Genomic DNA, 27,430 nt, shown 5'->3' with positions numbered 1-27,430 from the left:
TCTTTCCCCTCTCTCTACCGTCCTCTCTCCTCCCTCAGACTTGAGCAGTAGTATGATGACAGTAGATACAATTAAGAAAAAAAAAAGCTAAATTAATTACTGACTGACTGAGTTGGTGACGGGGTACATCGGATTGCTGCCATCTCAGGTTCAGTTGGCTGCCACTGTTACAGTACTCCCCAACGCTGGCAGGCACTGCTGTAGTCTGTATTTAATTTCTTACTGTTGGCAGCTTTGAATACATTTCATTTCACACAGCTGGTGGCTCCTGCTTCAAAATGGCTCTGGCCTTGGCTGCAATAAATATTGCAGTACCTGTAGTGAGACCGAGGTGTCCAGTGGAGACTGAGCTTGACATCTGTTCCACAGAAAAACCGGGATGTTTGTGTTATAACTTGTCATCTGCCACCATTACCTGGAGTGAAGAAGAAAGGGCTGTGTTGAGCACTAATGTCAGTCCCTAAATTATCACGTGTGGTCCAACACAGACTGAAGTCTGGGGGAGTATTTCTGCTGACCTCATTTGGCTCCACATGAAATCCACATATCTGATAGCTCTTTCTAATCTTCTGCAATGAATGCTAAATGGGCCTCCTTCTAAAGGTACAACTTTATTTTTATGATAGAAGCTAATCTTAGAAAAATGCTGTGAAACAGCATTTATGAGTTGAAAATAGTGTTAAGCCCTGTTGTATTAAATACAGAGCAGTGTAAACAGAATACTGTTCTAAGGAGAAACAGACAACATTAAAAAGTCAATCTTTTAAGAGTTACAACATAAAATATTATAGAACAAAAATGTGGGAGACATAGTACATACTTTAAAATGTAAAGTAAAAATCCCAGAAAGGGAAGCATGTGTTGTTCTGGTTACTTTATATTACAAGATGTATTTATAGTGAAATTGCAAAGATTTTGGCAGTTTTGTATTCTGAATTGAAGCAGCTTTTGAAGAAAGGATAATATTTTTATAGGAGAAGATGTAAGATTCTTATGAAGCCAGCCATTTGACAGGGCATTAAATTTTATTTCCTTTCTGCATGTTCTATGCTGGAGGTTAACAACCAAGCCACATGGCAGGCACTGACTCCAGCGAGCCCTACTGTAATAAATAATATTGCCCCTCTGTTTCATCTGAAGCGATGTAAATCCGGAATTTGATCCCAAGCAGGACGGCAGAGTGGAGGCCGGGGTTACACATTGCTGCTCCTGCTCAGTGTCTGACACCTCCCAGACAGACAGGGCAGGATGGAGCAGGGCATGGGGCAGGGCTCAGTCCCCAGCTCTGTGCCAGGGACCAGCCCCGCCGGGGAGGGCAGGGCTGGGAGCAGCGGGGCAGCTGGCCCAGTTTGTACCCGGTGTTCTGGGGCTAGATGCACCATGGAAATACAGAGATGCCTCTCCAAGTAGTGTCAGTTTCCAAAAAGCCTCCATAGTGCATGGGCTGCTGTCCCATTTCATTTACCCTTATAAAGAAAAGCTTTCCCTGCGTTTGTACCTAAATGCATATTTCTACAGTCTCTCCCTCTCTGGTAATGTATCCTCTCCATACAGTCAAATTTCATATATAAAAATCCCCATCCCCAAAAGGCAAAGCTCTCAAAAGACAGAATGACTACAGGCAAGCTGAAGGTTAACAGTGAATTTGTGTAACATGAAAGGCACCTCTGTGCACTGAGCAGTGGCTTTAGCCTGACACAGCAAAACCACCCCAGAGCCTTGCAGCTCCGATTCCATCAGCTGTGCTGGTCTCTGTGGGTGTGTGCAGGTAGGTGCAGGCTCACAGCCACCCCTGCTCTGACTCTCTGAGCCAGGGCAATGATCTCCATGGGAGTGGCTCCTGGCCACAAGCTGCTCTTCCAGGGACAGCAGCTTACCATTAGCTCTCCAGATCACCCTGACCCCAGGCAAGGTCCCAGCAGCACATTGGCTTTGTGATATCTCTGTTTCTGAACAACGTGGTCCTTCTTTCTGTGGTTAAGCTAAGAGAAACATAGAGAAACCATGCTTCTGATTTTTAGGGACCATCTGTGCTGGCTTTCTTGTGGTGGGCATGTTTTCTGGTTTTAATATTTGATTTTTTTCCTTTTGAAGTGGACACCTATTGGTCTGAATTTATTGAAAACCAAAAATTTTCTACAGAAGGCCATGTGGTTCTACTCCCCTCCATAATTTCTCCCTTCCTTCACCCCTTGGGATGCAACATTGCCCAGTATAGCAAGAACACAGAGTTCCCAAAACCATCCACCAGAGCTTTGGCATGGAGACAGGAACACGAGCAGCCTGAAGATTTCAACCACATCCTTTCAGGCCTGCAGCTAGGACAGCACTCACATGAATTATGTGTGTGACTGTGACCAGAAAAACACAGGAAATACTGCAGCTAGCATATGGATCTGAAGGGGAGTCAGTCTCCTGTGAGCTGCTCAGGCCAGCAGGATGTTGTTTGAAAGTTCTCATCCGATGTAGCCACTAGTTTTTCTTGAAACAGAGGGAGGGAGGATACTCCAGGTTTCTCAGCTCTCACACAACCTGAGAACAACCAGCCTTATTCCACAGATCTTTTGTAGCCAGATGTGATGATCAGCAGGCTCTCAGCAACTTACAGAGTAAATATTGCAAACAACACAATTAAAGGGGTTGTGGGATGCAGTGACTGCTCAGAAGGAGAACACTCCCCTGGAGTGTTTGCTGTGGTTCTGCCAGCTCAGGGTGCACCACTGCTGTGCGTGTTGGCCCAGGGCAAGGAGTAAATGTGCACACACCTCTGGTGAACCCTGGGAGCGGTGCAGGTCTGTGGCTGCTCCCTGCAATGGCATCTCTGCAGGTGACAGGGACACAGGGCACACCGTGGTGCACCTGCCCCTGGAGAGCAGCTGGGGAGGGCAGGACACCACACCCCCATCCAGCTCAGCTGGGGCTGTGTCCACACAGGAGCCTCAAGAGAGCAGTGCCCAGCGAGAGGAGAGCTGGGGAAGCAGAGACACCGCCAGTGAGCAGCAGGGCGAGTGGCTGCCTCTGCCAGCAGCCCCGTGCCCGCGGGCTGGCCTCCCCTACACAGGCAAAGGGGGAAGCAGGCGTCTCTCTTTCTTTCAGCAGTGAGGAGAAGTTATGTAAATTCTGCTTTCAACTTCCTTGCAATCCGAAAGAAAAGGTTTTTTAAAAAACGGTGAGATTTTTGGCATGCAGGCTCCCTCTGGTGACTCCTAGGTGCAGCTCCACTGTTGAATGTCAAGAACAGTTGTAAGGAGTGGAATTATATTTAAATCTGACTAATTTCAACTTAAAATCTGTCAGGTTATTACTAGGTTATTTCACCTGCATTCCAGTGATATCCTCCACATCCCATGAGTGCTTAGAGCCAGATTTATTTCAACTCACTCTTCACAAGAGCTGAAGTAAGAAGTGTAAAAACTAAATTTTAAAGAATCTGTGACTGTGATCTGAATGTGTCTAAACCTTTAGAGGAGAGTCCACCTTTTCTGTACTTTGTCTATATTGTCCCAATTAAACTGAGTAAACTGATATTCTCGATGTGTTTTCCAGAAGAATTGAGAGCCATACTTGTTTTCAGGATCAGACAATTCTGGGTGTCAGGTAGTGTGTTTCTGTGGCATAATTGCCTTCTGGTTGTACTGGATGCTGGCTCTGAGGTATTTTGATGCCTTAGGCAAACCAAAAGAGGTAGGTTTCTCACAAGTTCAAGTCACTTACACAGGAAAGAGCCACCAAAGGTGTTGTCCCAATGTTTTGCTGCCCATGGCAACTGCAAGGTGAGACTGGTTGTATCTACTGCAATGCAAATAATTTGTGGTGACTGCATTTTATGTTGAATAATGTATTTCTTAACATTGGGTTTTAGTTTTCCAGCAATCAAAAATACTTAAATACAAGAATTTGGTGGGGTTTCAGTTGCCTGTAAGTTGGATATGCTAAAATGACAACATTTCAAATTTAAAATATTACTAAAGATGTCAAACTAAACCTTTTCTCCTCTTTCAAAAGATCAGAGACACTGTGCCAGACACCTTCTGATTCCTTGCTTCCTTAGCAAGGAATTAGATTTTGGTGAATTTCTCCCTCAGAAAAGCACCCTAGTTATGTGTAAATATCACATACTAAATTAGTTTGCATGTGTTTTAAGGGTGGGAAAATCTCTCTAAATTACTGTGCTGAACACCATAAATTGCTACAATCCAGATTGTTTCCCTTGATTCAAGGGATTTTTACCCTTACTCTGTGAAAACTGCTCCTTGCAGCAAAGCAATGCTGCTCCCTTTTATGCTCCCAAGTCATGGGAGTCATCCAGAACACCCAGTGGAAATGGTCACGGGTGCCTGCACCAGGCTGGGAACCCTCTGGGTGAGAGCTGACTGGCACAGAGCAAAGCTTTCTCTACACGGTAGTGACCACACAGTGAAAACATCACCCCACAGCTGCCTATATCCAAATTCCACCTCTCAGTCCAATGGGTGACATCCTTTGTGCATTCCCTCCTTCTCCAAGCTCTCTACCTGTCGGTTTGCATGGGGGATATTGTGTTCTAGGAAAATGTCTTGGAAGCAGAACTAGGACTTGCTAGGGTAGGCTGTAAGCCCCAAATAAGTTAGCTCTAAATATGATTAAAAACCTCTCCATCACCAAGGGAAAACAGAGGAGAGACTAGCTGTGACATTCCACAAGTTCTCTGGTGCTCCCAGGGGGTTTAGCTGGCTTGGTTCATGGCTCCTACCCCAGGCTGGGCTTTGGTTAGCACGGAGTGCCTGCTGCAGGGGGACAGGGGAAGGACTCAGGCCACCCTCAGCTTCAGGCTTTGAAATGGGTCTTGGCTGCTTGAGACGATCTCAGCAGCTCACAGGCCCTGAAGTGGTGAAAACTAAAGAGGCTCATTCTGACAGATTCCGATTGGATGTAAGGGCTGCAGCTACAACACCTGTAACTTGAAGAAACTGGTAATTAAACTAGTAATTTCCTGTTATTCATATGCCACCCATGAAAAACAGCATTGAGGATAATAAGCTAAACACAGGCCTATCAATCACTTGTTTAATCATACAAGGTTTTTCTAATTTTGAAATTGTTTATAAAATACATTAAAGAAGAACTAATTTCAACATTTACAATATTACTGATGTGAGGTTATGCTGATGCCAAGATCCTATCTCCTTGGTCATCATCAGAAGGGTCCCATTTATATTTTAGATTAAAGATTAAAATTATAACTCAGTAGGGAATTAATCAGCAAATTAGCAGAGAAGCTTATAAGCTGCTGACAAAAGAAAGAGACGTGATTAATTAAATGTGAAAGCCTATATGGTACATGAAAGTATAGCAGAGAAACACCACCTTGGAATTTCAGGTGACCAGAAAAGATTTTGTTCCTGTCTTCATTTTGAAAACTCTCTGGAAAGTTTTTCATCCTAACCCTAAAAATCTCAGCCTGCACAGAGTATTCAGCAAGATATTTAGGTCTGCTATTAACAAGGTTTTTCTGTATCTGCCCAGACCATGGAAAGAAATAACCACAAAAAGAATAACAAAACTAGAAAGTATGGATCCAGAATGTAAGTTGAACACAGTGCTGGAGGTGTCTTGCCAGACCTGGGGGTGAAACAGAGGAAGCAGAAGCTGTTCAGTCATTACACACAGGACTTCATTCACTCCATACTCAAGCTTTTGCGTCTCAGTATGGCAGCCTCCTCCTCCTCTTCTTCAAGGTTTCTCTTCCCTAAGGATGTGGCAATAAGTTTTTTCTCAACTGTTTGGGTTTGTTGACTTCAGAAAAATTCCCATGTCAGTCAAAACCAAAAAAAGTAGAGCCAGAGTGCAGTTGTCCAGGAAAAAGCGAGCAGCTGGATAATGCTGTCCACTAAAAACTGAAGTCAGATAAGAATGGCTTAAGAAAACTGAAATAAAGCTTCTTGGAAATGGCTTATGAAGTTGGAGAGATTAAAATGTTTTGTAAAGCATTTTCAGTTAGGTTTTGAATGACAAAACCTTAATTTCCATTGTGTTTTGAATGCATAGAAAATTAAATTAATTTTCCTATAGCATGTCTACATTTTTTATGTTTAACAAACTAGGCAAGACTAAATGTTCTGGTACTGCTAAGGTTTTGGGGGGGGTTAGGTTTTTTGGTTGGTTGGTTGGTTGGTTGGTTTGTTTTTCGGTTTTGATTTTGTTTTTGTTGTTTTTGGTTTTGGTTTGGGGTGGATTTTTTTTCTTCCTACAGGGAACTGCAAAATTTCAGAGGTATTTTCCTAATCACTAACAAATGAAAATGGTCCAGCTTCAAGGAAGTACAAATATTCAGCTATTGAAGTCTGCCACTGTCATTTTTAAAAGTGCTCTGGCACGAACCCATCCTGCTTAAACCAAGTCAGGCATGGGGTTAGCCTGGCCTGTCACAGACTGCCTAGTGAAAAATCAAGCCCTGGAAGTCTCTCTGCTGGCTGGACAAGGAATCGCAGACAAGTTCATTCCTTTTTTTGGTGGGGGAGCAAATCACTGTAAGTAAATCACAGGGAAAATGCCAGGCTTTGTTCCTCTTGTTCAGAGGCTTGCAGATAAGCAGCATTTTCCTTTTCCCCTTTGGCTGTGCTGCCAGAGCAGCAGCTTGCCCTGCTCTGGGCCGGCCATCCCAGCAGCACCACACACTGCCCTAGCTGCAGGCTTTTTAACACAGCCAGACAGCTTCATTTCTCCTCACCATAAAAAGAGCTCTGCCAGCCAATACATTGTTTTAAACCTTAACGAAAATGGCCATTTGAACGGATGGAATTTCATTTGAAGTTCAAACATATGGCATGAATGAAATGTCATGGACTGGAGGAGCACGTGGTTAATCCTAAGAATGACAGAAGTTGCCTGTGAAAGTGTAAGATGGTTTAATTTAAAGAAGCTTTGTTTAGAAAATGCTACTCACAAACCTTTAAGGCCAGTGAGTTCTAAAACATAATTTGTGGCAGTAGCAGAACTTTTGACTCCTGTTATTATGGAGCAGCTGATTAGAGGTTTGAAAATGTGCCCTTTTATTTGGTGGAATTACTGTAATCCTTTGACATAAGGGAACAATCCTGCCAGTCCTGTGGTTTTGACCTACTCTCAGGCAGACAGCTGCTTGACTGAAACTGATGCTGCTGTTAAAAGTGAGGGCTTAGCAATTCCAGCAAATAAACACCTTGTCCAGTAAGATTTGGCTTCCAGACAGTGCCTTCTCAGAGGAGATTCTGACCATCTATCAAGCTTCCCAGGACCCATCAAAGCATAGCACCTTTGAAGATCTGTCTGCACTGGTCGAATTTGAGCACACTGATCAGCAGTCCTAAGCCTGTCTTTCAACTGTGACAAATTGAGATGGAAAAGTGTCAGCTGAAAAACTCCAGTCCTCTCCTGGTGGCTGTCCCCAGCTGCCTGGTCAGAGCAGCACAGGAGCCTGCAGTACTGCCCAGATCCATGACTGACGTGGAAGCCACCTCTGCATGTTCTTCTGATCAGGTTTTTGAGATATTTGACCAAGAGCCATCCTCCCCAGAATCAGCTAAGAAACATTTTCTGGTTTTCCAAAGGGTAATTGGTGCTGGGCTGAGACTGACAGAGGTTGAAGCACCCCCTTGCTGGCTGACTGCAGGAGCTTCTGCTCTTGGTTTGAACTCTGAGCACTGGCTGGCTTCTGCAGTCTGGGCGAGCAAAGCAAGCAAGGAGGGACCAGCAGAACAAGATGTTTCCATACTAGTAGAAGTTGTCTGGGACAACAAAAACCTCTCTGTTTACTCTTTAGGCTCCTGTAGGTGGGAGATGCAGTCCCTTCAGCCATGGCAAAGCTGGCCCCTCTCTCCAGTGCACGCTCTGGCCAGCCTGTGGAGGGCCAACAAAAGCCTTTCTGTGCAAGAAGCTCCTTCACTCTACTCGTAAGGAGCCATTGCTGCTTCCAGCCATTCTGAGAGGGAAAAATGGAAAGTGGAAAGCAATGTCTCAGAGAATAAAATGGAAAGTAGCCAGACATTTACAACATGATTTTTGCTGCTCTCATACAGTCTTCATTGTGATAGTTTAACAGGGAGCCTTTTGACTGAAAGTAGCCTCAAATGAGCCTCAATATTTGTTATTTAAAAGGCTCACCATGACAACTGAGGTTTGTATGACTTGAGCTAAGAGAAGAGTTAGCAGCAACCAGCAGACATTTAGAAAATTATGCATACTTTGTTGCTGGGTTTCTGAATTATCATTCACAAACCTCTACAGGGCTATGATGACCCACTGAATATGCTGGTGATCTGACCTGCTCCATATCAGATATGTGACCTACATAAACTCATCATATTTGCCAATGCATCAGATCATTTGTTTTGATTTAGTCATGCATATTAGAGAGGGGAAAAAAAAAGTAAATGAACTTGCAAGTCTGAATAATGTCTTGGTCTCGTAATGACAATACACATGAGAATTTTCTTCTCTTTCTCAATTTGAGCTGAGGTATAAAATAATACAGTACATGGAGGGTTTTTTTAAATTATTATTTATAAATTGCTCTAATGTCAGTGTAGTTTAAACTGTCACATTGATGCTCCAGATTCTTTTCATTCTAAGTGTTGGAGGTTCACCATGTCTGCATTGCAAACCACAGCCTGACTTTGCTGTTTCTAGGCTACTCTAAACAGGAGTTTGAGAAGATCTAGTGCACCTACTTTCTGTATCAACTTGTTTATCTCATATCTCAAACTTTAAAGCCACACACAACTGTAATTTACAGTATTGTACATAAATGCATTGCAAATAAACAGTCACTGGGGTTTGTCTTTATAACTGGAACTTAATTATGCATGTTGACTCTTCTTCCTTTAACAATAATCAGAGAAAATCTCTTTAATTTCTGGAGGAGTGGGACCAAGGTCTGTGTGATAAAGAAAAGACCTGGTTATGTTCAAATTCATTGGCCACAAGATTAAGGGCAACCCTTTCATGTTGGTTATCAAGCTTCTGTGAAACCTTGAGTAACAAAAACTTACAGGCATGGGTACCACTCAGAGTCCCTTGAGGCCATTGCACAGTACACCACTTTTCAGTCTTTCTCAACAAAGAGCAACCCGAATTTTAGAAAACTTTCCAAGGCTGTATCAAGCAGACTGTTCACAGTTGCCAAGATCTGTTAAGCCAAATATTCTACATCTGTTTATTCTTATTTTGCCTTCCCTCCCTCGTGTTTTTTCTGTTCACTCACTCATACACATGGGAGTTGTCAAGGCCTGGGACTGTGTGTTTTATTGTGTTTTATTGCTGTCATGTCATAGATAACTTTTTGATACTCTTTGAACTGCCAGTAGCTTAGAGACCACCCAAGAGAGTGGCTGCCTTGGGACAGGCTGGGCTTTTGCTGCCAGATCTGCTTGGGAGCAGGGTTAACCTCCTGCCATAGGTCATCTGGTGTGATTACTGAACATGAGCATCAAAGGATGAAATAATAGCTGCCAGCTTGTCAGACTGAAGCTATTCTTCTAGGTGGGAGTGAAACAACACAAGGAAAGGTATGTAAAATGCATCTTGTGTTTGCATACAAACATTAGTCATTGTGTTGCTCTGTTCATACTCAGTAATCATCCACCGATCACTGTTGAGGTTAATGAGGCATCCAGGAACCCACACCAGGAATTTGGTCTATGCCACATAAACCTTGTTCAAACATTTAACAGAAGCTGGTTGTTGCACCAGGGGACTCCCAGCTGGGATGCAGCAATCAAGCCCAGGAACAGATAGAGAATGTTAGGGAGGGAAGCAACAGTTTTTGTCTCAGTAGGTTGGCAACAAAAATGTTCTCAGGGTGTCTCCGAAATTCCTGACTGAGGATTTGGAGGAGGATTTGGAAGTAACCATGGAGGCAGATAGTTGTACCTCTCCAGAATTTTAGGAGAAGGAATGAAAATGCTAATCTAAAAGCCTAGCAGTTTGAGAAGCAAAGCTGTATCATTTCCTGATTTGAGTGAGGATGATGCCCATAAAATATGAAGAAATTTATTTTTCCTTGAAAGCATAAATAGGCATTAGTCTGAAATATTTTGGAGGGAATCAATGGAGGGAACTCAAGGAGGAAAGTAGTGGCAGGAGAAAAGGTACATTTGTTAAGCTTGGAGAAGGAGATTTGGTAGTAGTGAAGACCCCAGAATAAGGGGAGTTTCAAAGTCTGGATAAATGGTAAAGACTATATGGGATGCATTAAGCAAGAAAAATATGCAAGACTCGGATGACATTTGGATATGGGGATCTGGAGAAGAGTGGAAATCAGAAATGCGTAAGCCTAAATATCAGGAAAGAATGACAGTGCTGTTCATGGTAGATGAATGTTTTGCATAAGATCAAGAGCTTCATCTTGACCACTTTGAGGTATTATCTTAGACTTCCAGAAGCTTGCATAGAAGATGCACTCTGGAGTTTTAATTTGGACAGAAGGGAAAATGACTATTAGAGAATGGCAAGGAGAAAGGCATCACAACAGCAGAACCAGGGGGAAGGAGAACCAGGGTAAAAATTGTCAGAGGCAAAGACATCAGCAAGCTTTGAGACTGGTCCAAGGGCAACTGGATCAAAGGAAATGGAGGCCGGGGGCAGAGAGGGCTGGAACTGGTGAGCATCATTTTTGGTGAGCTGAATGGTAGAGGGAGAGGAAGGGGAGGCAGGTAGGGTTAAGGATAGGGTTAATGGTTTTCAAGAGTTACTAGGAAAGCTTAAGCACTGAACTCTGACTTGTATGCAAGTAGAGCTTATCTAAACCACTCATTAAGTAAAAATGGATTAAAAGTTTCAGGAACTGATTGTACAGATGAAGGAGAGAGATAACAGGTCATTTATGCAAAGAGGAAACAAGAGAAAGCTCAAAATAGTTTTTTGGGAAACTACAGCATTTTTCTTACTGGTTTCCTGTTCTGTTCTTTCATGGAATATATGCCCTTTTCCAGAGAAAGGAGTCATTTGAAGCTCCCAGATGGATCAATATGTAGCACACACATTTAATGTTAACACACTGTTATAAGCCATAAGATGCATTTACTGAGCTTTGATTTCATAAAATCACATAGCCCTCAAGGTCGCAAGGAACCTTGGGAAAGTCCACAGTTCAACCTGATGCATAAGGCAGGATTAGCACCAAATTTAACAACGTTCTTCAATGCTTTGTCTAGTTCAGAACTGAGGAGACACATCAAATTTTTACTGGGAAATCACACCAGGGCTTAAAAACACTCAGTGGAATCATTTCTTCCTTATATCCAGTCAGGAAATAGTCTCTTCCAATTCTCAACCAGACTCCTCTATCTCCTGGGTAACTGTCCTTGGCACAGGCAGGCTGCTGTTCAGTGCCCCAAAGCTGCCCCTGGTCTGTGCAGCTGCCTGTTCTCCTGTAGCTGTAGGGACCATCCCTAGACATGAGGACACTGCCCTGGGAGAACTGCCAGCTTCCTCTGGCTCTTCACAAGTGCTTTCCATTGCACCCAGCTCAGCCAAAGACCCGTGGTGGATGCTGGATTTAATGACATTAGTTTGTGGGGTTTCTCCTGTTTGGTTGTTTTTTGTTATTGGTTTGTGGCTTCTGTCTGTTTGTTTGTTTTGTTGGCATATTTGAAATCAAAACTTCAATTGGGGAAAAAAAAATGAGGAAGACACATCAGAGAAGTCAAAATATATTTAACTGGTAAATGAAAACCAGAAGGTACCATTAAAAAGAATAGACCTTTTTTCTTTTTAGTGGTATGAGTATATGATATTTCTTTTGATATTCTCATTTTTTGAAAGAAACTAGAAAATAATTCATTTAGCATTGGCTGAGACATTTTTATTTGGCTGTCATCCTCTTTGGCCAGGTCTGTTTGCATGATAATTTCAAAGTGATTTGAGTTCTGAAATGCTGAAAATGAGCCTTTTTTATCTGTGCCTTTCACTGCTTTCTGCAAATCTGGAAATGTGTTTTTGATAGAAAGAGGATCAGCTCCAAATCATAAAACTAAATAACCCTTCAAACTTCAGGGAATTCAAGCTGCCAACCAGACTTCAATCCTGAGTTTGGTAAATGTCAACACCCTTCCTTGGGCAGTGAAGCAGAGTGAAGGAAGAAGTGTTAAATAGGATGGGGAGCTGCCTTAATTACTTGAATATTTTTAATTTTTTTTTTCCAGGAGATACTTAATTCAGGAGCACTTGGTTATTTCAAATCTTGTGACCCTACTTAGTTTTCTAAGCTGGTGGGTTGGTTAGATGGAGAGAGGCAAAAAGACAGCTGCTAATGAAGCAGCACGGATGTGATGTGACTACAAAAATGACAAAAAATTGTCCCATTCTCATTCATAATTTATAAATATCTAGAATTCTACAAATATTCTTTGAGACAGTGACTTCATCTAAAAAGAATTGACAGTTCAAATTATATTAGTGTATGGCTGCTCAATCTGGTTTGCAGTTCTGGGTTTGTTTATCAACATTAATTGGATTAAATTACCTGCAGTGAAATAGAGGCCCTTTGAGAGAAACCAGCCCTTGTCCTGCTGGCTTTAGCAGTGTTCAGACAGACTTTGTTTTAGAGTAGCATAAGGATGAGTGTGAACACAGTGTGGGTATGAAACATTTTCAGGGAGTGGTGAGAAGGGGCAGTTTGGTCTGGAAGGGGTTTTTGCTGCCAGACATCCCAGGTGAAGAGCAGAGCCCCAGGCAGGGGCGACGCTGTGAAGCAGGGGCTGGGTCAGGTGCAGAGGGATTGGGAACCCGTGGGGACAGTGGGGTGGGTGGCACCTGTGAGCCCCATCCCCGAGAAAGGGCAGAGCAGGGCAGGGCAGGCAGTGAGAGAAACAGAGCAGCACCAGGAGAGCGCAGGCACAGCGCCTCAGAGACTGAGTGCCCACAAATGCATTGCCTGGGAAAAGGGACATTGATGGGACAGCGTGACTCCAGGGACCAGCATCTGCAGTCCTCCCTATTCACCACTGATACTTGTGCAGTCTACTTGGAATCAGTAAACTGATGTTTCTAACTTGGATGTGCTCTTACATACAAATTATTTCATCTAAAATATCCTTGCTTTGATTTGCTTTTTTGCTACAAGTAAAATCTTACAGTCTGTATTTCATGCTCATCTTTGCTCCATGTTCAATCAGTGAACAGAAATAATCCCCAAACTAGAGCATTTTGGTGCTTCTTGGTTACTGGTTGGGAAAGCTGAGGGCATGAGCTGTGTTGCTGGTACAAGAATTGGAAATATGAGAAGGAAATATCCTTTCTGCTAAATTAGCGTTGCCATAGTTGGGGTTGTAAAAATGGTTGAGGTGACCTGAGTAATGGATTTTTACTCGGTCTCTAACAGAATGTAACCTTTCAGCAAACAATTCAGATATTGCTAAGCAAAGATGCCGAAGTGATCCAGCAATACACTCAGTGGGCAGAGCTTCACCTCGCTGGCTGCTTGTCATGTGGTTCATATTGACAAAGGGTAGGGCACAGCCTGAATAACCCCACTGGAGCCTCGCTGGAGAGCCACTGCAGCAGGCTCTTCTCTTGAGCTGTGCCTGAATGTGCCAGTGTGCACCTGCCCAGCTCTGACACCTTCTGACCTCCCTTGGCAGCCACTGTGGGCTACTACCATGTTACAGGGCTAGATATGTTTTTAATCCAAGAGTATCATTGCTGTAATTTAACCAAGCATTTTTATTACTCCCGGCCAGTTTTTGCACTGTAAAAGTCTGCAGCTCTGGGCAGGAAATGTATCTTTTCAGGACAGGTACCAGCATTTCCTGTCATACATCTTCAGATGTTACTGACAGGAATTTCATTACCTCTATGTCAATTCACACTAATTTATTCCATTGTGTAGATGAGCACCTTATTTCATAACACCACACCAAGGGTCAGTTTATTCTGACAGCCTGATGCTGTAGGAACATCTTGAAGCTAATATATAAGTACATGAACTCTTGTGCACTTATTGGTCAGAGAAGGAAACTTCCAAGGGACACTGTAGCATAAAATGATTGGCAGAGGTGAAGGCAGACTGCAGAATGGAGGTTATGAAAAAATCATGAAATAAGAGCAATAGCTACTTGCCATGCAAAAATCAATGGGTAATGCTCATTGGTGTAATTTCTGTTTCCTACAATTTTCATATTTAATATTGCAATTAAACCATTTGACCAAAATTCTTCACTCCTACAAAAAATACAGTACCGTGGTTTCATCACACCATGTATCACGTGCCTTCTTTTCTGTCCATAACTTTCCCCTTCTTACCTTTGAAAAGCTTCCTAAAAAAATTATTCACCCTGGTTCCTAGCAATTCCTGTCTGAAGTACTGAGCAGCAGCTCTTAGATGAGTACTGTGAATTGTGCAAGACATGGCTCTGTGAGTGCAGAGGAGACAACAGGAGACAAATTTACCTTAAGAACACAACATAATTTGGAAACAAATGCTCATTAACCTATAGTTAGGTGAAATCATATTCAAAGTGTTTGTCTTACTAAATGGTGTTGCTAAAGAGGAGCTGCTCAGAGCTCGGCAGTAGCAGAGCACTTTCAGGTATCACAGTTCCTTAACTGGAAATGGCTGGATTATTGCAGGGCACACTTACAAGGACTCTGGCTTTGGAGCATTAATGCATTTGCTTGGTTTATGTCGGAACAAGTTTCCCAGGAGACTGTGTGCTGTCGTTTGTGTGGAAGAAAAGAGAGAGAGCAGCCCAGAGCCCAGCACAGAGTGACGGGCTCCTGTTAGAAGGGGAGCTGGTTGCTGTAGAGACATTGTAAGATACTGTTTTCAGGTATTTGTAACTTTGTGGAACTGCAATAACTTACGCTGAGACTTTTTTCAAGTGATATATTTGGATAAAATCTATCCTGTATTTTGGAGTGATGTAGACACAAACAGTGAGGTGTAGGAACTTCCAGATTAAGTGGCAATGGGGGCAAAACTCTCAGATTTACACCATCATCAATTCTTCTCGCTTACAATTAGCAGTACACTGGATCTTGCCCTCACCCCTCAAGGGTGAAGTCCTTTCTGAAAACTGTGCCCCTACGTGTGCTCTGACTTGCAGGGTGCACATTGGGGTGTTTGATTACCTAGCAGTGACTATATAAAGCAGCTGGGGAGTGATTTCTCCTCATCACCAAGAGGAAGTGATACAAAAGGGAAGCGTTTTTCCTGACAGTTACTAGAACTATGTCTGATCTTTAATGAAATAAAAAATATTATTATGTAATGACAGTAATGGCACTCTAAAATAGACTAAATCAGGCTTACATTTTGTTCAAATCATGCATTTTTGATGAATAGTTATGTATCTTTGTTTGTCATAACTGGGGGACCCTGAGACCAACCTTGCACATTTGGTTTTTAGTTTTTTTTAAAATAACAGCTCCTCCTCTCTTGGTCTCTCTGTCATCTTTTTGTCTTGATGTTGCTTCCTTTTCCAGCTCAAATTCTATCACACCAGGCGGACCTGAGAAGATGGGATTATGCCCATTCATTGAAGTCTGCTCCCTTGTGCCGAACATGAGACAGGGAAATAACTAATTTCATTCAGTTGCATAAAGTCCACTTCACTAGCTGGCTGAAACCAGCCAGCAGCAGGTACTCCATAACTTTCCTCAAACCTGAACTTCCAGACATCCTCTGATAGGTATTTACCCCTTTCACCCAGCCCCTCGTGGTATTTGGAGGTCAAAAGAACACATTCTCCGTGTAAGAAATTATCCAGTGTCATCACAGCTTTGGTGCCAGCAGTCTCCTCTCTGTCAGGACAGAGCCTCTGTCATGCTCTCTCTGCCTCAGGACAGCTTTACAAGGGTGTTCAACGCAAACTTGACCAAGGCTTACCAGGGAAAAAAGACCCTTTCAGAGCTCCTTTTGGAGCCTTTATTCAAGGAAGAGAATATCTCTGTTATAAATACACCATAAGATGACTTGAACTAAGAGGTTTGTGAGAAAAGGAGTAAAAATGGGCATTAGACTTGCCTTTATTTTGGTTTTCTGTTTCTTCCTTCACAAAAAAATACCTGATGCAAGCTAAATACCACCTTAACCGTGACTCTTGTCTTTTCAGGGATCAAGCACCTGAAGAGTCAGAGTGAGTCAGTGTTTCCAGAGGAAGAAGAGGCAGTCGGCGAGAGGGAAGAGGAGTGGGGCCATTAACCAGCGCAGCTCCCCGAGCCCCGTCCCAGCCCCTGCACTGCCCCTCGCCGTGCCCTGCCCCGCCCGCTCCCGGGCCCGGGGGGCTCTGCAGGCACTGCACACCTGTTCTCCGACCCTTCTTCCCGGAGATCAAACAGTTCTTTTAAAGTCATTTTTTCTTTTCTTTTCTATGACACAGAAATGTTACTCGCAAACGTGTTAGCTCCCTGACGTCAGCACTGCCAGAGCTTAACTACTGCGCGTGAGCTGTATCTAAGGTTTGTTGTAAATAAAAGTGATTTAAAAGGTACAAAATAAAGAATACATTAATTTAGACAAGACTGTCTATTGTACAGAGGGTTTTTCTTGCTACAGAGAAATGTTCTATAAAATGATACTTCTGGTTAAGGGCAGTTTTTACCGTTGTTGGTAGAGTTACTTGAAGTGATGTAGATACAAAAAAGGTAACAAAAAAAGCAGAGGTGACTCTGTCTTGAGCACAATGCAAAGACACTCTTCCCTGTGTTCCCTGGATGTGTGACACTAAAATACTTGTCTTGCTTTTGGTCTGAGGCTGCCTTGTCACAGCAGACAAAATGATTTTTCTCTATACAAGTCCCTGTTATCTGGAGGCATTAGAAAACATTTCAGTGTGGGATTGAGGAGCAGGGGATTGAGGAGCACAGGACTGAGGTGCAAGGCCTGTGAGCAGGGCCCTAGCCCCAGCTGAGCCGTGGGAAGTGCCACATCCCCTTTTGTCACCTGCAGCAAGGACCGGTCACAGCCTTCCTGCCCTGCACTTGGCTCAGTCTGAGCCAGTGAGTGACAGCACAGCAAGCTGCACAAGCTCACTTTGTGTCTGTCCCAGGGTTTTGGTTAAAATCAGCATGGTTCATCCTTTTCATTTTTTAGACCTTGCAAACTCTATGGCATAAATTGGAATAAGGTGGAGAAGCAAAACAATGTTTCTTCAAAGTCACACTTAACAGATTAATTTGATTTTTCAATCAGCGGCAGATTTTTAAATAAATTCACTGACATTTTGTATTAACTGTTAGCCTTTGATATAAAAGTTTTATCCTCAGTTTAACTTTCCACTGCTGGAAGTCTCTTTTAATTGGTTGAGCTAGGGAGGAAAAAAAAAAGAAAAAAAAAAGAAAAAGAAAAAAGATAAAATACAGGAAAACAACAAAAACAACAGAGCCTTTTCCCTATGCCTTGCATGATGATTTCACTCTCAAGCTGAGATCTTCCACGAAGACCTGCTGAGAACAGGATCTGTCAACTAGTGTTTCTTTATATTTGAGAGCCATTTTTTCCCTCCATCTGTACCTCTGTCCTCTTTGGTTCCATTTTCTGCAGAAACACTGCAGACAGGATCCATGACTCCAGCTCAGCAAGGGTGCGCAAGGAGGACTAAAGAAGGACTCTGCAATTATACAGAAGCTGCTACAGGACTCACAGGACTGAGAGCTTTTTCTGTCCCAAACAACAAAAAGAAGGAAATGACCCTTCAGAAACCGTTTGAATGGCCCCAAGTCAGGTCTGGAAAGGCAGCAAGAAGCGCTGGGCTCTGGTCCCAGCTTTGCCACGGCTCTGCTTTCACACAGCACCAGGCTCTTCACAAAATTGCTCGTTGCCACAGTCCTAAGCTGTGACTCAGCCGTCGGTGTTTAACCTCACACCGTCTCTCTGTGTTGCCAGCTAATAAAGCACTTTGGATATTAATGGCTTTTTGCTGGTTATTATTACCCACAGGCTGCAGATGAGAACTGTCTAGGACCTGTGAGCATGGACGGGATTTATAACACTCCACACCAGGACACAGTACTGAACACCATGGACTCTCAGCACTTCAAAGGCAACACACAAAGCACCTGACAGGAGCTTGGAGAATTCACTGAACACACTGTTTCAGGTTGACTGTTGGACCTGAGCATAATTACACTTTATAAATAATAGGAAAAAAACCCCCACCCAGATTTAGTTTGAACTGTATGTGACTTTCAGAATGGTATATGTTGTTTATTCTCCAGGTGCAAAATTAGATAATATTTAAGTAGCTATTAAGAGTCCAGATTTAAAACTCCTTTCTAAGCATTCTAAAGTATGTTTTCTAAAGCATACTTTCCACTAAAGTCTGAAGAATTTTGTTTGAGAAAGACCATAGGTTTTGGCTGAAATATACTTTCCTTTGGGGAAATACAATGTGTAGTGTACAGAAAAGCCTCTATTATCCTGCTATCAATTTAATTACTGGATTCCTTGCTTTCCTTTTGGTTTTTTTTTCTAAGACTGCTAAAAATTCAGTTGAAGTCTTCAAGGATTTACCCACAGTCTTCTCATAGTGCCATTATTTCTCCCCAGTAATGCAAACTGAAAAATCACCATTAGCTCATGCACTGCTGGTGCTATTTGACCAAAGGTGTCCCATCCAACACTGACTCCGAGGCAGGGCTGCAGGAGAGGTTCTATTGCCCGGGCTTGGGCAAGGGCCTCCCACGGTGTCCAGGGTCCAGGCGGTCAGGAAGGAAGACACCTCCAGTTTATCTGCACTTCCTGGAACAGGAAGGGCCATGCTGGTCGTGGTTTTCACTCTTTAAAAGAAACCCAAACATTTCTTTTACTCCAGAAGGTGAAGCACTGGGGGCTCTCTCCAGAGCTGGTCTGGGTAGGCTGTGGTGGCTGGGGAGGGACCCAAGCAGGGCTCCTGCAGGCTGCAGGTCTGCTTTTGTACAGCTGGCACTGTACAACAAAATGTCCTGCTCAGTGTGGGGCTCCCCTCCTCATTTCTTTTCTCTTGAGACAAGTTTTTTCATGAGGTACCTTATTCCTGCAGAAAATAAGGCATTGTCTGTCTGCTAACCCTGGGGGGACAATGTAAGGGCATATTTAAAACATGCTGTCCCTCAAACCTCCCTTTCTTCCTCTCCTATTGCATCCATGTTAGTGCCCAGGCCCACAGATGTTCTTTTTTCATTCTTTTTATTATTTTTTCTATAGCAGCTCGGTGCAAGAGTGAGCTCCAGAAAGAGCCTCAGTTGTTCTGTTGATTCCTGCCATGTGCAATTACATTTAACCTTTTCATGCACAGCACTGCACTTGGCAGCGAGTGGATGCTAAATGCCGCCTGCTTTGCCGTACCCTCTCCTTTGTCCTCCAGTGAGGATTGCAGCACTTCCAGCAAATCTCAAGCAAGGTATTTCTGCACCCTCTGCTAAACCTCAGGCTGTTTGGTAAGATGCTACTAATCTCCAGTTTCATCAAAGTGGGCCGATGGAGTTTATACAAGCTCAGTGTCTGTATTCTGCTACAGCATTTCTGTGGTTTTTGTTCAATAATCTGGGAGGTTTAGGGCAGAAAAATTATTTGGTATTTCTGCTAGGCCATACACACTCTCAATTTTGTAATGATCCGTTTGCCTAGTATATACTGACCCTTAGTGGCAAACTGAGATTTTAATTGCATTGCCAAGTTTCTAAATTTTGCTTTTCTCTCTGGCCCAACTGTTCAGAAAATGGCAGGAATATTTGCTGTGCATCAGGATAGTCTATCTATGTAAATAGCCCACAATGTCTTCCTCAGACATTAACAGGCATGTGAAAATAATGATGACAGGTGTTATTAGCTCTTCTGAAGGGAGGGCTGTGGGAAGCAGGAGCGTCGAAAGGTTATTCCAAAATGCAAAACAAAAACGCTGGCATTGAGAAGCAATACTCTCCACATAATGAGAAACAAATAAGAACTCAGTATCTGGCACTAACGAACACCTCAAGCTAACTGTGGAATGAGTATTAATTAGGTTTCCAAAATAGCATCTTTCTGAAAAGCAGCTGAGGTGTAATATTGCTCCTTATTAATCAAAGCAATGGGACAATGTGAACTCTGCAAAAAATAAATGGTTTGCAGATGGCTGTGTGCATCTTTAATAATGGCAGAAGAACACAAGTTACAGCTTTAAATGCCAGGGACCCTTTCTGCATCTTCTCCTTTTCAGAGAGCGATATTTGCAGTTTTCAAGGCAGTGAGGAAAGTGTGTTGGTTTCTTATTACATTTTCCCTGCAGCATAAATTCTGTTGATGTGCTTCCCTAATCATTCTAATTATACTGCCATATGTTGCTCTCATCTTTCTTTTTCTCTCCTAATGGGACATAGAGTCTCTCTTTTGAATATGTCATTTGTTTATTACATTTATCAAGGGTTTTAACATTATATGGGACTTTTAATTGCTTTTTTAAACACTCAGCAGATTGAATATTAAAAACAGACATGAAGGTCAACTATAAATAATATTTAAATTGCTCATGACATTTTTATTCTCTAATTTACTGGAAATATCAACTCTGTAGTCATGCTCCTATATCTACTATTTACTTGAAACCACACACGTCCTCCAGAGCTGCTCTGGCTGCAGTCACAGCTCTGCCCTACCCCAAACCACCTTGAAGCTAGCAGAAAAGGAGTCTTCCCCAGGTGGGAATACCAAAATAAAATGCATCATGGATTATATTAAAATGTTTGACCCAAATATGCTGCCATTAATTCCAGTTGTGAACTACTGCTGGACCCCAAACAACAAAGGTGAATGCTCATTTCTGACAAGTAAGAAAAATGCAGTTCCCTCTTAAAGCTGAGCAGCCTCCAAGATAAGGAAGCACAATTTCAATAAAAGAACTCAAGATGGCCTAAAGGTAAATACGTGCTTTATGCAGAGACATTAGACCCTCAGAGCACCCTGCACTGCAGAAAACAAAATCTGTAAGCCAGCTGAATAAAGACAAAGCAGGAGTCAACCAATTACTATCCATTAACAAATTAATTTCTGGTATAATGACACCATCTCTCCTGGCTTCCATGGAAATGCATCATAGGTGAATTTGACTCTTTGGCTCATTGAATTTTGATTGAGATAATCATATCAGGCTTTATACAAATAATACTTTCATGTAACTCGATGTTTATTCATGGTGTTATGATACAAGTCCCACAGTCTTTCTTGCAGGTTCAGGAGTGTTGCTTGTAGGTGCACCAGCAGATCCTATGCAGTGAGGACACAGCTTTAAAACTACAGTCCAAATAAAAGTGAAGACACTTCTATTCTGCTTAACTGTCCCATCTTAAAGCTGAGATTGTACCTACCATTTTGATTTTTGCCCCCTTATTTAGCTGCAACTTTGTTACTTCTGGTTTTTAATAATGACCTATACAGGATGTTGGAAACACATGAAACTCAACAGCTTTAAAGTTCATTTCTATGTAATCTGTCAGAATAACTGATTTTGTTAAGATATTATCTGTCCAAGTTCAGCTAATGTAAAGTTCCCTAACAATTCTTCACTCAAAGGCCATAGGCAAAGGACTTGCCTAGGCACAAAGAAAGAATTTTGCAGCAAAGTTCAGCCCAAAAATTTTTATAAGACATTTTTTCCCATTTTTTATATGAGATTTTTTTTCCATTTATAACTCCATGATTATGACTTTCTTCTTTGTTCCCAGGGGGAAACTTAGATATTCACAGTTTGATAAAACTTCTGAATGTTTGCCCTAGGACATGGAAAAGGAGTCTCTGGAGACCCATTAAATACTTAAATGACCAGGAAAGGAAAATTATTCCAGAGAAGTAGCCTAAATGTTTGCACACTATTTGACAGAGGACAATTTCTTTTACTCGTAGCATTAAATTCGTTTCCACTCATTTTTCCATACTGTTTTTTGAGGATGCGATTTTTTTAAAAAAAGCTTTAAAAGGGAAGTACTCCCCTTTCAGACAAACCTTTGTCTGCTAAACTACTGTACACAGATATCTTTAATCTGCTGCTGGAGAATGTTAGTCATACTTACATTTTCCTCTTTCTCATACAATAACTGTATAGTCTCTTAAAAATACACATTTTAGACACTTACCACTAGTGATCCTCATTTGTTAATTTGAAATTACTTTCATCACAGTAGGGGCTTGTTTGAATTCTGGCATCTCTACAAGAAGAAGGTCCTTTGTGCAGGTAGCTCAGATAGCACCTGGAAAAGAGGAACTGCAAAGAATGTGGTATAAAGTAGTTGTCTTGATTTATTTTCATCATGTATGTAGTTAGTATTTGATACTTGTTTGAGCCTATGGGATTATTTCCGTTCATTTTCAATCCAAGTAGAAAATGTTTAACTCCATTTACACTGAATTTGGATTATAAAATCTGCACCATGCCATTGGAGGTATCTCTCAAAGTCATACCCTTCCTGAAGAATTATTGCTAACAAGTACAGTCCCAGTGGCTCCTTGAACTTCAACCACAGTAAGAATAGTTTTGTGTAAAAAAACCTTTATTGGTTATGTTTTTCCTCATGTAAGGGCTATTTTAGCCATAAAGGCTAAAAAGGCAAGACTTGCTTAAAGCAATTGTTTTCAAATGTGTTATCGGGATGTGAGAGAGTTTGTGTGGCAAACTGGGACAGTAATAGAAAGGTTGTGGAATCCCAAATGGGTGAAAGGGTTGCAAATTACCATATATGCACTGTCACTTCTCAAAGATAATCATACACAAATCAGCAAAAAATGCTCTAGGGAATCAAATTTGTAACTAACACTCAGGAGCTTTGCAATCCTTGCCCTCAAATCAGGTTTATTTGGGAATATCATCATAGGAAATATGGACAAATACAGCAGAATAAAAACACACAGTCGTAGATTGCCTTCTTGAAAATTAAATTAAAAAAATACTGGCTAGATCATAACCCATAACAATTTACATAATATATCTATCATATATCTCAAGATAAAAGTACAAAATAGAACTCTTGAGGGCTCATTTATAGCTACAGCTCCTCAGTGTGCTGGATGCAGGGTACATGCCCAGAATGCTGTGGGAGAGATGCAGATACAAACACCATTTCTCGGGGCCCCATGCAGTGTTTTGGTAGTGCAGCCTGACAGGTTTCAGACATAAAAGGACTCAACAGGGAGAGGCTCTCTCAAGAAGCCTTTCTGCCATATGAACCCAAATTTCGCCCAGCCCAAAGCCTTAACCAACACGTGTTGGCTCTATTGGTCTTCTCCATCAAAGAAAATTCTTCCTCATCCAAACAATACACCCAGCTTTGGGTCATGTCCAGGCAAAATCTTGCTGAGAATAAAGGAAGGAAGAAAGAAAGAGAATCAGCTTGCATTAACAAAAAAAAAGGACTCTTCTTGTATTTCAGTAACATCTACCACAGTGATAAAATCTGAATGCAAATACGATTATTTATAGAAAAAAAAAAATCACTCTTCTATCTTAATGAATGAGATCTGCAGGCAACAAGCACCTCCTGTGAGACCAGGAGCTCCTTCGAGCTTCTGCAGTGGGAGGTCTTGGTGCTCGCCATGACAACAGGACACTGAGAGCCCCACAGGGCACTTCGAGTTCTCTGCAGAATCTGTTGCATTTTCGGCTTGTATTTCCAGGTGAAATTTTTTGCAGAGTAATGAATCTCAATGGGATAAGATGCAGAAAAAAACCCTTTAAGTTCAACTGTGGTAAAAGTCTGAAATTGAAAATACAATATAAAGATTAATTCTGATTGTTTCAGACTTTCAGTCTCAGTGAATCCTAAATTGCCATGTTGAAAAACAGTCAGTAGTGAATATCTAATTGGCCTAGTTTTTAAAGATAGTAATTGTCTTTTGTTCTTTTCAAATTTGGTGGAAACTATAGGTGATCTACTAATCTAAAATAAGTTTGTGACTTCTCAGATCTTAATCAAAAAGATTTTCCACTGCCACAGTATATGGCAACTTACATTTTAAAAAGTCTGATATGACCATTAAATTTCTTCTTTTGTCATAAGGACAATAAGAAGCTATAAGATGGTTTATATTTTATTACAAAGGAAAAAAAAAAAAGAGTCCAACATTCTCAAAAAGGATGCAAAGGTGCACAGAGCGGTCCAGGCTACTAATAATTTGCTCAAACACCAGCAGAGAATATATAAATTCTTAACTCTTAGCAAAAAATATTGATTGCGTTATAACATCTATGATACAATTCCATCTGTTAACATTTCATTTGTTAGCGGCACTGTACAGAGATTTGTCCATGCTAAATACAAGCCTTGGATCAGAGACACAAAGCAATTTAAATGTATTTTTACATCCTATATGCACAAACATTTCTTAAGTTAAAACTACGCATACTACTTATGCATAGCACATATATGGCTTACATATTCAGTGACAGGAACTCCACCTTTTGGCATGCCCTTGTCCCAGCACTCGGAGCTTACACTGTTCCCAGCTCAATTTTGACTGCTTTTCTGCCAGAAAAGAGACAGTCAACAGGTATGACATGTAAGGGTCCCTCAGTGACGGTGACTGTTTTATGTTTCCTTCTTCAGTCGGACAGAGCGCGCCGTTGTAGAGGTGGAGCCTGGTGCCTGCTGAGCTCTGGCTGGATCCCTGAAGCAGCAGAGGAACAGCACACAGGTCTCAATCGCCCTTGGCACAGAGGAGAGTGCCACTGCCCCCATGATTCCCCTTCAGAGCAGACCATGGCTGGCTAGAAAGACTTTTGTTCAGTGAGGTAATAACCACGGGGTCCCAAAAGGAGAACAGGGAGTGCAGCCACCAGAGCCACCTGAGCGCCCACAACCAGAACGGGAGCCTAGAAGTTTCCTGGCAGGGAAATGAGGTTGGCTGCAGCTCTGTAAGACACCCAGACAAATCAGGAGGGGTCATGTGAGGCTCGAGGGAAGAAGAGATGAAAGTGGAGTTTCATTACGGGCACAGTTTGGGCTGGAGGGCTCATTCTGAGGCTTCTTCCAGAGGTAACTGCCTGTGTGCTGTCATTTTTGCTGCCCCTCAAAAAGAAACAAACTCTAGCAAAGATGTTGCAGGATGTGTATTGTCACCTTTGCATTTGAGAAAAACCATGACATAAGGCCTCGATGTCACCTTCCAATTCTGAGAGGCAACACAACATTTTGCTTAAATGAAGCAATTTTCATGTATTTTTGTTGCTTTCTCTTCCACCCTACAAAATAATAAGAACCAGTTTCGTGGTAGGGATGACACCAGTGCTGATATCTTTCAAAATATTACAGGATTCACAATGTTTTAATCTTTAACACCAGATGCTATTCAATTAATTTTAAAGAGATATTTCAAATACTTTCAAATTTGTTCAACACCAGTTCTGTCCATATGGCAGCCACTGCAGTGGGGAAGAATCTTCATTTGCACAGGCTGCTCAGCATAACTTTACAACTTCCCTGTACAGTCTACAAACATTTATTTCCAGATATTTTAAGGAAGCTAACAAGTAGGACTTTTATGGTGCATGCAGCATGATTGCATGAACAAGTATCTAGAAACACATTTCATTTTGATTTTCCATTTTCATTGGACACCAGCAGCAGTGACACGTAACAGCAATCCCAGGCAGATGACAAACATCTTGTTTTCACATGTCTCGTGATTAACTGGAAATGTCTGGTACCAGTGATGCAACAAAGCAAGTTCCAACTTTGGCTGAAAAATTATTTTGGCTAGTTTAAGAAAGCAGAATAGAAGAGGAAAGAGCAACACATAAACAACTGAAATCTTGCAAGTTTTTAAGTGCCTTGAGTTACCAGCTCAGAGTTTTTTACATTTTGATTTTTACATTTTAATTTTTGAACATTTTGTTCAATCACTCTCCACAGAAATAGGATGATCCAAGAATAAGTTGACAGATAACAGCCTCTGAGATCATGAGGTAGGAACAGCTAGAGTTCTTTTCTCCTGCAACAGAAGTCAAATGAAAATTCATAAACAAGATATTTCTGATACTACTACTTCCAATATCCTATATATTTGAATTGAGGACAATTTATCACATGATCATTTAGTCTGACACTAAGGATTCAGAGATTTAAAAGTATTGGGTTTTCTTTCTTTATATTGAATTTTTTTAAAGGTGACATTGAAAGTGGGGTATTCTGTGTCCCCATTTCAAAATTTTCTAATATAAGCACAACTGGGATGGAACAAAGAGGTGAAGAAGAGCACTAAGCAAGCCTCTATGGTATAAAACACTTCCCATTAAAAGAAAAGTTACCAAATTACCTGTCCTGCCTGAAATGTCAGAAGCTTTTAAGAAATAGCAGATCTAGTTCTGTACCAGTGCTTCTGTCTGCTCCGTGGCTTTTACAATATCTTCTGACGTCTTACAGTGTTTAGGCTCACCTGGAAGATAAACAAATGTGACTGGGAACCTGAACAAGGAAGTCAACCAAGTCAAGTGAATCTGCACAGCCGTAGACAGACAGAATCTAGTTCCTCAAGATATTTTAAGGTTAAAATGAGGTTTCAGTCACTGCTTTTTTTAATTGCTTTCTCACCAGTACAAGCATCAGCTTGAATTAAATAATCATTATGATTTATCCACAAATCAAAAGACAGAATGAAAGCAATAGATCACAGCATGAAACAAAACTATGAATACTTTTATGTGAGTGTTAATAAAGTGGGTTTGGGTTTGGTTCATTTTTTTCTTCCAGCTTGCTGAAAGTCAAAATTCACCCTCTGTGAAGCACTGCTTAAATCCTCTTTACCATGGGTTTTCAAGTCAGAGTCTAAGCTTCTCCCAGATAATGAAAAATGCCAGTGTCAGGTTCTAAGAATTCAATTACTCAGTCAGATTGGAGCAATCACAAGCAGCTTTCAAACTAAGCAATACAACATGAATCTCAAATAGACAATCACAGAATTAAACTGTTGTTTAAACTATTCCTTCAGTTGCTTTGAATGAGTACAGCTGAGGAATTTATACTGAGATGGTAGGCAGGGTACAATGTAGCAAACTCACAGTGTTATTTACTAAATACATACAGTAACTTCTCAGTTCTATCCACTTGATCTGGGGATCCCACCAGTAAGAACACTGAATGGAAAGTGTCAAAAAGGAAAAGGACAGAAGTCTCAAATGTGGAAGAGATGAGGGAGAAGCTTAAAAGTTATAAAAATAGAGAGGTGAATGTTTTGAAAGCCAGAAAAAAAAGGTAGAAGTAGCTGAAAGGGAAAGCAGATGATGCATGATCTGAAAGGAAAACTGAAAGATGATGGCGAACTGAAGAAGAGGCTGACAGTTCAGAAAAGAGAATAGGAAGAGAGGAAAGAAAACTCAAGAAAACAAAAATAAAAAAGAAGAAAATTAACACCAATGAATCTACCATGGCTTCACTGTAAACAGATAAGAATCACTACTGATTTCTCCCTTGTTTAACTACCTCGAATGGTGGCAGAGTGTTCACTGCCCACTCTGTAAAACAGTCACAAGCA

The 27,430-nt window shown here is 41.6% G+C and overlaps 2 protein-coding genes across 8 annotated transcripts in view; one reads left to right on the top strand and one right to left on the bottom strand.

Annotated features, from left to right (window-relative positions):
• The window catches only part of PPP1R1C (protein phosphatase 1 regulatory inhibitor subunit 1C), a 51,940-nt gene extending 35,732 nt beyond the window's left edge, over positions 1-16,208 (top strand). For both annotated transcript variants that reach the window (XM_063400404.1, XM_063400405.1), the window contains one exon: positions 16,071-16,208. In XM_063400404.1, coding sequence (XP_063256474.1) covers positions 16,071-16,159 — 89 coding nt within the window. In that variant the 3' untranslated portion in view covers positions 16,160-16,208. The remainder of the gene's footprint in view (positions 1-16,070) is intronic.
• Positions 16,209-22,044: 5,836 nt separating this feature from the next.
• Positions 22,045-27,430, bottom strand: part of PDE1A (phosphodiesterase 1A) — a 201,936-nt gene continuing 196,550 nt past the window's right edge. For 4 of the 6 annotated variants that reach the window (XM_063400399.1, XM_063400401.1, XM_063400400.1 and 1 more), the window contains 2 exons: positions 26,216-26,335; positions 22,741-25,891 (listed from right to left, as the gene is read on the bottom strand). In XM_063400399.1, the coding sequence (XP_063256469.1) occupies positions 26,259-26,335 (77 nt within the window). In that variant the 3' untranslated portion in view covers positions 22,741-25,891; positions 26,216-26,258. Of the gene's footprint in view, positions 22,173-22,740; positions 25,892-26,215; positions 26,336-27,430 lie in introns of those variants that run through there. The other 2 variants (XR_010080762.1, XR_010080763.1) reach the window with 2 other exon arrangements.

Source organism: Prinia subflava, chromosome 6 (genome assembly GCF_021018805.1).
Source record: "Prinia subflava isolate CZ2003 ecotype Zambia chromosome 6, Cam_Psub_1.2, whole genome shotgun sequence".
NCBI lineage: Eukaryota > Metazoa > Chordata > Aves > Passeriformes > Cisticolidae > Prinia > Prinia subflava.
The sequence above is the reverse complement of the archived record's forward strand: the minus strand, read 5'-3'. Positions and strand labels throughout refer to the sequence as shown.